At 63.7% G+C, this 11,323-nt stretch overlaps 1 protein-coding gene across 1 annotated transcript; it reads right to left on the reverse strand.

The window, feature by feature from the left end:
• Window positions 1-5,811: 5,811 nt before the first annotated feature.
• On the reverse strand, window positions 5,812-11,031 carry LOC143166810 (neuritin-like). Its single transcript, XM_076351586.1, has 3 exons — window positions 10,989-11,031; window positions 10,318-10,465; window positions 5,812-6,132 (listed from the first exon to the last, which is right to left on the reverse strand). The coding sequence occupies exons 1-3, from the start codon at window positions 11,029-11,031 to the stop codon at window positions 5,907-5,909; spliced, it is 417 nt and encodes a 138-aa protein (XP_076207701.1). The 3' UTR covers window positions 5,812-5,906.
• Between the last annotated feature and the right edge of the window lie 292 nt (window positions 11,032-11,323).

The raw sequence follows: 11,323 nt of genomic DNA on the forward strand, positions 1-11,323 counted from the left end.
GTATGTTTGACGCACGCTTGATGAGTCCAGCATTTTATCTTATAACTATTTACAACACAGGGACCCTGCACCCACGGGCCCCGTGGCACATCTTCACCAGCACCCTCTCCCAAAAGCCCCCCGCACCCTCAGCCCCGCAGCCTGCGCTGCCCACTCGGCGTGTCACCCCGCGTGGGGAACAGGGGCCGGGGCCGCTGCCAGCAGCAGGAATCCGGGCAGGGCAAGGGTTGCTTCGCTTCGGGATTAGTCTCTTGCCATGGCACAGGGTAGAGCAACGCAGGACGTGAAGCAAAGCCCTCAGCCTGGGCACGTTCAGAGCCTTGGACATCAGCAACTACAGCTACAAAACTCCGTCCCCTGATCCCGGCACCAGCCGTTCCCCAGGCTGTCATGGCCTTCAGGGGATTAGTTGGCATATTGCACCTTTACGGCCTGATCCTGGCTCTTGCCCCACGAGTCCCTTTTCTTGTCCTCCAGCAGGCAGGGAACCCAGAAGGTTTCCTGGCTGCTTTGATGGCATCACTGCAGGGGTCAGGCGCATCAGAGCTCACTCTTTGCTGGTGACAGCTTTGCTGTTGGGGACACCACTCTCCAGCAGCCCATGAACCCCGCTGGTGCCCCGTGCCGTGACCTCCATAAGTGGGACCCCCTCTGTGCACAGGTACCCCCTGCCCCCGGGGCGGCCGTGCCAGCACCCCCAGCCGCCTCCAGCCCTGGGAACCCAGAGCAAGTGGAAACCGCAACGCTGCAAACGCTGCGTGTGCCCAAAGCAAATGCAAAGAGAGCTTGGGTCTGAACAAACATAAATAAATCGCTTTATATACATAAAAAAAACTCCACAGAACATCCTACAAATCTTCTTCCTGAGGAAACCCCGCTGCCGAGCCGCCAAGCCCCGCACCTCCGTCAGCCCTGGAAGAAAAAAAGCAAGCGGCATGGCCCTTTGGCTAACGAGCAGTGCCTCGCCGAGCAGAGCTGGGGGTTCCCGAGCCGGCTCAGCGGCAGCAGCTGCTTCGGGTTGGGGTTCGTCCTGATGGGCATTACATTTGCCACAGCCCTGGGACACGCTGCGGAGAGCAGGACTCTGCCACCAGCGCTAAGCCCCGGCTGGGCTTAGGGTTAGGCTTGGCTTGCCCGGCCCTAGGAAATCGCTCCCTTCCCAGAGCGGACGGGTGCTCAGGGCAGTGCGGTGGTGGTGGTTGTGCCGCCAGGATGAGGGGACCGACCGGGCGCCATAGCCCTGCAGCGGGGCCCACCAGCCCCAGCCCCAGCCCGGCAGCAGGCAACCCACCGGGACTGCAGGCAGTGGATGGGGAGCACGTACCTGTCCTGCTGCTGGTGGGTCTATCTCCATCTCCATCTCAACCTCCACCTCCACTTCCACCTCCATCGCCACCTCCACCTCCACTTCCACCTCCATCGCCACCTCCATCACCACCTCCACCTCCATCTCCATCTCACCATCCAGATCTACCTTCATCTCCACATCCACGCAGCTGGCAGCAGCCTCCCCAGCCCCCAGCATGAGCAGGCATATCCTAAGCCGAAAGCCAAGCAGAAAAGGGCATTGGTCCTTCCCTGGCCAGCCGAGCGCACCTGTGGGCCGGGGGTCTCGGCACCCCTGCCCCCTCTCGCTGCCTGGGGAGAGCCGTGGGGCGATGGGGCCCCTGGGCACATCCCCAGCAGGAGTTGGCTGGAGGCCAGGGGGCTCCTTCGCCACCAGCACCCACCACCACTGACGGGCCAGCGCCTGCAGCCGGAGGATCCTGCGCTTCGCGTGCTTCAGCAGCTTGGGCAACGGCAAGGTCTTGTGGACCTGAAGGAGCAGAGAGGGCAGGGGTGAGCGGCCCTGCTCCCTGCCCCGCGGGGCCCCGGGGACAGAGCCCGGCACCGCCGTGCGGAGACACCGGCCCCCTGCCTGCCTCGGCACCCAGAAGCTTCTTACTCTGCGCAGGCGGCTTTGCGGCTCCAGGCGGCTCCCCAGGCAGGGCTGAGCTCCCATGGCTCCAGCCTGGAAAGGGGCAGAGGAGGCACCGGCTCAGGCTCCGGGCAGGACCCAGCTGCTCCCGGCAAGCATCCCTCCGGCACGAGCACAGGGCGCTCCGGGCTCCCCCGGGGACGTGTTCCCCCCGGGCAGGGATGCTCCATTTCAGCAGGGGATGAGCAGCCCAGAAGGGCTTCTCCCAGCCCGTGGCCTTGCAGGGTGGGTGGGTGGGTGGAGAGCGCGAGCCAAGCTCCCGGCCCCCCCAGCTCCCCAGAGCGGGGTCCCCACCCCGAGCCCTCCTGGTGGTGCCTGCTCCAGCCTGCCCGGGCAGTGGGAGGGTGCCCACCTCCGTGGAGCAGGGCCGTACCTCTGGCAGCACAAGCGTCCTCTTCCTCTGGGCCTTCATGACGCCAGAGGTGGCAGCACTGAGACGGGGACCAAGGTGCTGGGAGCAAGCGAGAAGGGCTGGGTCAGGCGTCCGAGGCACCGGGAGCAGGGGAGAAGGGCTGCGTCGGGAGCAGGGGAGAAGGGCTGTGTTGTGCTCGTTGCCGGGCACTGGCAGCTGCAGCTGGAACACGGGCCAGGACCCGTGTTCACACCTCTGTGGGGGATGGGGACGACCCTGGAGTGGGGGGGCAGCTTCATGGGGAACGCTGGGGAATTTCTGTGTTCTCCCTCGAGGTGAATTAAACACACTTTTTTGCTTCAATAGAAAGTAAAATGAACGAACGCTGCGTTGGGCAGTGTCCTGCCGCCATCAGCGGTTCTTCAAGGAGTCTGCAGAGATGCATCACAAGCAGATCCCTTATATCCACTCAGCCCAGCACCGATCCCTGAGCGGTTGCATGGGGCACCTCAGCCCAGCCGCGGGTCCAGCCCCCAGCCCAGCTCTGCTGCCCAAAGGTGCCCCCTGAGAGCTCCCAGCCCACGACGGCTGCAGTGCAATGCTGTGGCTGCTTCTGCGCTCGTCCTCAAGGCAAACTCCGCTCCCTTGCAGGGAGCCCTGCTGGCTCTGGCATCCCTGCTGCCAGACAGCTCAACCCCTTCTGCAGCTGGGCCGTCTTGCCCTCCATGCCAGCTCATTCCCCGGTCACAAATTCCCACTGCCGAACGGTTACAATCTGAATTTCCCCTTCCGGGATCAGCCTGGGAGGGTGACACAGCTGGAGGCTCACTGTGAGTGGGGTTCCCCCTCCTGAGCCCAGCACCCTGCCCTGCAGCCCTGAGGGGGCAGCTCCGGGCTTCCCCTTCTCCTGAGCTCCCGGCACCCCCCTGCGCCTGGCCGGGCCCAGGGAAGGGGGCAGCCGAGGACACTGGCGTGGGCAGAGGGGACCTGCCAGCCCGCCAGCCACTCCCCACCACCTCGTCTCGGCGGCAGCGCAGGTGCACGGAGGAGGCCCAAGCTGCAGAAGGGCCAGGGCGTAGGGCCAGCTCCGTGGGGCGAGGACCATCTCCTTTGCTCTTTCCTTGTTCCAGGAACAGCCAGCGAGTCGACCCGAGCACTGCTCACGTCCTCCAGTTCGGATACGGCCACGAGGGGTGGAATTCATCCCTGTCCCACCTCTGGATGCAGGTGGCGGTAGGACACGGCTGCGCTGCCACCTGCTCCAGCTGGGCATGTCATGGGGTGATCCCGTGCGAGGACCTGCACCCAATGCGCACTGAAGGCTGCCGAGGAAAGGACAAGATGTGCTGCCGTCAGCATGTGCTGAGGACTCCCCGGGTTAAGTGTGAGCTAAAAAAGCTCACGATGCTTGAACCCAGGCACCCCTCTGTGTGTGTGTGTGCGCGTGTGAGTGTGTGCGCGCACGCACTTGCTGCACGCAGCAGCACCCCCCCTCTGTCCCTGCCGGCATTTGCCTACTGAAAGGTCCCTCTCCCTCTCCACCTGCCCCGGCTCCCCCTGCCACCTCTCGCACTGGGATGTGGCCCCGGTGACTCACGCCAGCGGCCGATGGCTCTCGGGGCGGTGGGAGGAAAGGCCAGCGAGTGCATCTGCCGCAGAGGCAGGGGTGGGGGGAGCGCTGCCAGCTGCGTCCCTGGGGAACCGTCCCTGGGAGCCAGCCACCCCGCTCCCACCAGCGGGATCCCCGGGGAAGGGGGGTGGAGGATGTTCCCAATGGCAGCACCTTCCTGCTGCTCTCGGAGAGGAGGAAAACCAAGCTGGCCCTGCTGCAGGGCTAACAGGCTGGCAAGAAGCAGCGTGGCAGAAGTGAGCGGTTGTCCCTACATTGCGTGGTGGGTCAGCACCTCCTCTCCTCCTCCGTGGTGCTTCTGGCCCTGGGCATCTCTCACAGCCCTGTCTTGTCCTCAGCACTGTGCTGCATATCTCTCGGCCCCTTCGAGCTGAGGCTGTAGGACCTCACCAGGGTGCTCGCTGCCAGCCACGCTTCCCCCCGCTCCAGCAGCCTGTCCCACGTCACTCTCTCGGTGTGCTTCCCCGCCGCCGTCCCCTGCTCGCCGTACCGAGACGACTGTGAGCAGCACTTTGCCAAGCCAGGGAAGTCGTTTTCACCCAGCAGGGCTTCACCACAAAACAGAGGCAGAGCGTGTGCCTTAAATGTCAGGGGCTGGAGGAGGCGGTTTTGGCTCTGCTCCTCCTCCCACCTCCCCTGTGGGTGAGCAGGACCCAGGGGGGTCTCGGCACCCCGGGCTGCCAGCACAGCCGCGGGGCTGAGGCCACGCCGGGATGCCCCGTGCTTGTGCAGCACCAGCTCCGTGGGCAATTTCCCAGGGCCACCCTCTGTCTCACCGGATCCCCGCATGGCAGCGCCGGTGGGGTCACCTTGGGGAGGGCTGCAGCCCACCGGTCCCTGTGTCCCCCCCAGCCACCTCTGGCCCCAGACCCTCTTCCCACACCACGGGCTCGGTTTCCCAGGGCGCGGGGCTGCAGCGCGTACCTGGGCGGGCTCCCCCCCTCCTCTCCTGCGGCTGCTTCGAAAGGCGGCGGGGAGAGCGGCAGCGCGTGTGCGAGCAGCTTCCCATGCCGCCCCGCGGGGTGACCTTCTCCACTGGTGCTCAGTGCCTGCGGCGCGGCGTAGCGCAGCGCAGGAGACGGGGCGAGCTCCCGCACCCTCCGGCTCAGCCCAGCGAGGAGGCAAGGGCTGCACCGTCCCCTTGCCCAGGTGGGAAGGGTCTGGCCATGCTGGTGAGGGGCCCCAGGGGTGGGGCAGGGTGCAGGGAGCACACGGCTCAGCTCCTTGCTCACCGAGTTGGGAGGCGATGGCGTGTCTGTCCTGCGGGAGGGAATAACCTGTGTTTGGGGAACACCCGGAGCTCAGCAGGCCCGTGCCACGGGCGAGCTGGGGGGAGAGGCGATGCCACCGCATCTGCAGCGGGCTTGGGCGTGTGGCTTTGCACCAATTTGAGTGCCCAGGGTGGCTGTCCCGGCTCCAGGCTTCGCCAGGGCCAGGGATGCAAAGCTCCCGTTCCGCGGGGAAGGGATCTCTCTCTTCAGAGACCCCTGGAGACAAGCAGGGAGGTAGCAGACCCCATTCGAGGGCTGATTCTGCACAGCCAGGAGGGAGCTGCAGAGCGGGGCCATGGCACAGCCCTGCTCAGGGCTGGCTCACCCTGCCTTTCCCTTAAAGCCACCTGAGTTTTAAAGCGGATGGAGGGAAAAAAGCATGACTATGGCAGAAAAAAGCATCCCGCGTGGCAGGGCTCCAGCACTCACCCTCGCTGCGTTTGTAGCCCCTGTGGCAGCAAAAAGAGCCGTCGGGGTTTCCCCGGCGTGAGCTGAGGTGAGGACTCCCTGGCTCAGCCCCGTGCTGAGCTCTTCCACGTCTCACAGGCGCAGGATGGAGCCAAGTGTTTGCTGAGCACCGCACAGTGTATTCCTCAAAGGTTTGGAAAAATGATCAGAAGGATGCCACGACACACGCTGCCACCACCTTTGTTGCAATACTTACAGAGCTGCAGTTTATAAGCTCAGCCAAGTGACGACGAGGGGGATGCCGAGGACGGAAACGTTGGGAACGTGGATCCAGGCAAAGCTTTGGGCCGTGCTGGGGCTGCAGAGGTCCAACAAGCTGCCTGGAAATTTGATTGTTCGAGACTCCCGTCTCAGCAGCTCCCAGACAGCCACTGCTTCCTTCTGGCACTCCCAGAGCACTGCCAGGGCACACCTGTGAAATTCATCCCAGTACCTGCAGCCAGGGGAGACACCGCACCATCGGTCCCTTTGCAGTAGCACAGCACCCGAGGAGCCGGGCAGAGCCTTGCTGCCCCGAGCCCGCCCTCCGGGCAGCGACAACCTTGGTATTTTGCCATTCCCTCCATCGCCTCCCAGAGCATCTTGGCTAAAACTCCAAACCTCAAAACACACTGGAATTATTTAATACGTTCCCCCCACACACCCTCTGCAAGTCAATCAGATCCATTGTTTTCCATCAACAAATGTTTCCCTTGGGCACCGAGCACCCCGAGTATCTAAACCGGGCTGCGAACAAAGGCCCAGCGCGTTTCATTCACAGCTTCCTCCAAGCTGACTCAAGGGCAAAACGCGAGCACAAAGCAAGGAGAAGGACAACGTCTCCCACAGACCATCGCAGCTTTAGAGCCAAGGTGCGGGCAGGGGCGGGAGGAGTTCTTCACTGTGTTCTCATTAGACACATCTCCATTTATCTGCTGGGTATTACCCTGCGCGAGTAGAAGCCGGTCAGTGCAAAGAGGCTCTTGGGGAGCACCAGGGACAAACAACAAGACAGGCAAAGGTAACCCGCGGTCCTGCAGGACTAAACCGGGAGCTGCTCGCTGAAGACCCCCTTGGCTGCCTCCCCTGAGCACGGCAACTTGGGGTTTGGGGTTTTTTTTTTCTTCAGATCCAGAGCTAGAACCAGGCAGGGAAAAACCCTGGCAGAAACGGGGCTGAAAACCACAGCTCCCGAGAAGACTCTCCCAGGAGAGGGGCACAGTGGGCACCAGCCCACCGGTCCGGCACGCTGGGGCCAGCGCCACGTGGGATGACCCCGCGCTGCATTCATCCAGAGCGGTATCCAGCCTGCCAAGGCTTTATCCCCTCCCTGAGCTCCTTCCTTACCTCTGGTGAAGCAGCACGGTGGCTCTGAAGAAGCTGCTTTTGAGCTGTTTCCAACCAGCCCCCTGCCCACAGGTGTCAGGCTGAGCAGGGAGGGGTGGGCTCCAGCTGTCCAGGGGTGAGGACAGCAGGTACCAAGCTGGGCCATGTCCCCCCGCATGGTGTGGGGAGGACCAGAACGGGCACCCCGCCCGATTTTTGCTTTTTGGCTGCCGAGTGTAGGAGGATTGGACTCCCTACCGGACTCCCCAACGGCTGCTGTAAGTGCTGCTCTGTGACGGGGAGGGCACCCACGGCCTGGCAGGTTGCTGCATGCACACTAGCGTGTCCGTAAGTCCCAACACAGCTGAAGTCACGGGCGAGGGCTCTGCTTTGTAGGTACAAACCCACAAAATAAAACAGCAGGAGCCCAAAAGGCTCAGCAAATGCCACGGGCCATCCTCTCCTCTGGAAGCGGTTCCTCTCCAAAACACAAACTTCCCCAAGGGACAGGTAAGGCTCTATGCCACGCTTGCCACTAACCTTCCCCCCCGCCCCCATGACTTCTTTCAAAGAGAGTTTCTTTTACCTGAAAAGAGCTTTGCAAAAGCATTTCATCTGGCAGCTGCTTTGGAGCAACGCGTGTCCTGGCACCTGACGCTGGGGCAAGGCAGGGACCAGCCCCCCAGGGGCAGCACCCCCCTGGGTCCCAGCCGGCTCCCCGGCCTCTGCCAGCCCACAGCACCTAATGACTCGCACCCCAAGGCACCCTCCTGCCCTCCCCTCCACCTCAGGTTTGCTGTCCCACGGTAGCTGGGGCTGGGCACCACCTCCAGGCAGTAATTGAGCTGCAAGCTGGGGACTGCCTAGAGGACAGGAGCAATTGCTTTGCCACCTTCCCCGTGCCCGCCGCGACACCAGGCACACGGGCCACCCCTGGGGAAGGAGAAGCAGCCCAGCCGGCCAAGCAGGGACCCTGCGCATGGGGAGGGGGGGGCTTGGCTTTCTCCAAGCGCCCTGTGCTCGAGACGACACCTTGTACAGACACGTGGACCTGAGCACTCTACTTACTTGATTTCCCTACCAAGGCTTACGTCAGAATGCCAGCTGTGAGGGAGTTCATTAAACCGAGTCACTGTGGCAGAATAAGTGTCCCCAGATAACGAGAAAAGCTGGTGCCAACCAGGGAACCTCCTGCGCTCACTCCCGAGCTGCAGCAGCAGAAGGCAGCTCTGCCAGGTGAGGGTTAAACCTGGCCTGTGTCTTCGGGCAAAGGACAGCTGGGGGAAGGCTGAGGGGGATGACAGCTCCTGCCTGGTTCTGCTTTCAGCCGGGATGGAAATTCCCAATCCTTCACCCTGCACAGCCTCCATCTGCTCAGCCAGGCCGGCCGGCTCTGGGGCAGCACTGCGCACGCAGGGCCAAGACGCCACCAGCCCCATGCCGGCTCCCAGCTCCGCATCCATCCCTCACCTGCGCTCCTGGAGAGGGGACCGCGGCACCAGGAAAGCAGATGGCAGCGGAGAAGGCTGAGGGTTGAAGACCAATAATTCAGAAATATTTCCTGGCAGGAAGCTGGGACATCATCACCTTCTTCCTCCAGCCATGGCAAGCCCGGCTAGCCGTGCACCGGGACCGGCAGGAGAAGCTGGCATATCCCTGAACGTGCCGAGCCCCAGAGCCTGTGAAGAAACCTCATCTCACACATTTCATGTGAGTTTCAGCAGAGGAATCACTCCTCCAGCAGTCAACCACAGCACGCGCTGGGCTGCGTGCTCGGGTTTTTTCTCTAATACCAAGAAGCCCCATGTTCAAAAAAGTATATATTACAGCCCAAGGCAGAGCCGTTCCCGTCTCAACTCAGCCTTCAGCCACATCCCAGGGAGGATTTTCATCCTGAGCTAGGCTGTCCCCTGGAAAAGGCAGAAAAAAGGGCAAGTCACAGCCAACCTCCCATCGCCAGGTTTGCTGGCAGGGGAATGCACGGACAAAACGAAGAGATAATTGTTTTTTTTTAAATGGGGGCTAGTCAGTTTTCTGTTCTCCCTGAGCAGGAGAGTTTTGTTGAAGTGTTTTCAACTTCTGGCAACAACCAAAGTTCGATATTTCGGCTGGGGCAGGCGGGAGGACTAGGGACCCTCCGCTTGCCTCGGCATCAGCACCAGCATCTCGTCCCAGCTTGCTCAGAGCCCAACCTGCCTGCACCAATGGCGACTGCCCCGTCCCGCACTGCCCCCTGCCCTGCCGCAGCCCCCACAGATGCCAGCCAGCTGTGCTGGCACCACCGAGCAGGTCCCAGAGCCTCCACCCCACCACTGAGGGCGATGCCTTCCCCTCCCAGCCCGCGGGGTGGTTTTCAGCAGCTTGGAAAGCCTGACCCGCAGGGCACGCAGCCCTCCGCCTTGCCCTAGCAGGTTTCCACCCCCCCAAGGCACGCGAGTTTTCCCTTAATTGCTGCCTGCGCTTCCTCATAACTCCTTTTCACTCCCCACAACTCGCTGCTGGGGACACAGAGCTGCCTCCATTTATCTCCACAAACATTTTATTTCCACCTTTCCCTTGCTCCCCCTCGCTGCTTCTGCTGGTTTGCTTCTTAAGCAGACCTTTCCCCAAACCCTCCCAGCACCACCCCTCGCTCCCCAACTCTTTTACTATTATTTCAGTCCTGCTAAAGTTAACCTCCTCCCAAAACCCTGATCTCGGCCCACTTGCTACACACTCACGAAAACCAGGGGTGGGGCAAAGTCAAGCCAGAAGGACGAAGAGTCTCAGCAGGGACGGACGGAGGGACGGAGGGAGGGAGAAGGCTCGGTTTGGGCAGCAGGATCTAACTCGAGGCCGGTTGCAGGTTGCCCCCTGCAGCGCTGGACCTTGGGACAGCCCGGACACATAGAAGTCCCCGTCTGAAACCCAGGTGTCCAGGGGAGCCTTTCCCAGGGGACAAAGGGGGTCGGGTCCTGCCAGCGGGCATGCAGGGGGTCGCAGGAAGAGTCCTGGGGCTGGAGCTATTGCTAAGGGCCGGGGATGCAAACTCTGGCTGGAGCCGCGTGGCAGATGGACGGACGGATGGATGGATGCAGGGAGTTCACTGGGTCTGTCTGAAATTGGAGCAAGGTGGGGAGCACGTGTGCGTTGGCACATACCGGCGGGATCCAGGAGGGCAGGAGAAGAGTTCAGACAGCAGCACAGGGGCAATGCCAAAAAGCCACACTGGCTGTGCACCACAGATACCCCACCACCACCCCACCCCCCTCATCTGGGGACCGGCCCCACAGGGTGGGACATGCAGGGGGTCCTGGCGCGAGGCCGTACTCACCCACAGACTCGGTGCAACCCCTGCAGCTCAATGCCGGCCACCTCCTCGTCCGTGGCCATGTTTTCCCCCAGCTTGAGGACGCAGTCCAAGAAGCCTTGGTAAACGTTGGCACAGGCGGTGCCCGATGCCAGCAGCCCGGCCAGGTGCCCTGCCAGCCGCCGAGGGGGTCGGCGTGAGCACCCAGACCTTTGCGTGGTGACCAGCCCTGGGCCGCCACAGTGCCGGTGCCACCCAGGCAGGGTGAGCTCCCCTTCCACGCAGGACGCACACGAACCACGCGCTGTCCCTCGCCCATGCCCAGCCCTGCCTGCATTTGCAGAGAGCCTGAAAGAGCCGCTCTGCCAGGGCAGGGAGCCGATGCGGGGGCAGTCGGGGCGCCCCGCTCCCAGCCTGCCCTGGCTGCTCACCCGCGCCCAGCACCAGCAGCACCAGCAGCCCCGGCCCGGGGGGGAGGGCAGCCACAGGCGGGGGTGCACGGCCAGCTCAGCACCGGCAGCCAGGACCCACCGGGGAGAGACGCACGGCACCGACCCACGGAGCAGGGAAGGGACCCCACGTCGCCCCCCGCCTCCACACCCCAGGCGCCACCTGGAAAGCGGCCGCTCCCCAGCCCGGGCACCCCAAACCCCGCCCGGGCACCCCCACCCCGACCCCCGCCCGGGCAGCCTTACCCAGGGCGAGGAGCAGCGCGGCCGTGCCCCGCCGCTGCCCCATCCCGCCGCCGGCTCCGCCCGGGCTCGGCCTCGGGCTCGGGCTCCGGCTCCAGCCCGGCGACGGCTGCGGCGGCTGCCGGTGCCCGCACCGCTGCCCGCACCCCCATGGCCGGCAGCGCTCCCCGCCCGCTCCCGCCCGCCTCCGCGGGGAGGGCGCCCGGCCCCGGCCGCCGCTAATGAGCGGCTTTGGCCGCGGCTAATTAAGGAGGGGGCTGGGCCGCGGCTAACGAGCGCCCGAGGGCAGCCCCGTGCCCGTAGCCCGCAGCCCCGGCCCCTGCCCCCCGCAGCCCCGG

This window comes from Aptenodytes patagonicus, chromosome 14 (assembly GCF_965638725.1).
Source record: "Aptenodytes patagonicus chromosome 14, bAptPat1.pri.cur, whole genome shotgun sequence".
In the NCBI taxonomy this organism is placed as follows: domain Eukaryota; kingdom Metazoa; phylum Chordata; class Aves; order Sphenisciformes; family Spheniscidae; genus Aptenodytes; species Aptenodytes patagonicus.

What these genes read in the sequence shown, in the direction of transcription:
- LOC143166810 (XM_076351586.1), bottom strand. Translation starts at nt 11,031, where the DNA reads ATGGGGCAGCGGCGGGGCACGGCCGCGCTGCTCCTCGCCCTGG. An exon ending in CGCGCTGCTCCTCGCCCTGG is followed by an intron (nt 10,466 to 10,988) that starts GTAAGGCTGCCC and finishes GGCGGCTGGCAG; the next exon opens with GGCACCTGGCCGGGCTGCTG. An exon ending in GGGTTGCACCGAGTCTGTGG is followed by an intron (nt 6,133 to 10,317) that starts GTGAGTACGGCC and finishes CCCTGGCTGCAG; the next exon opens with GTACTGGGATGAATTTCACA.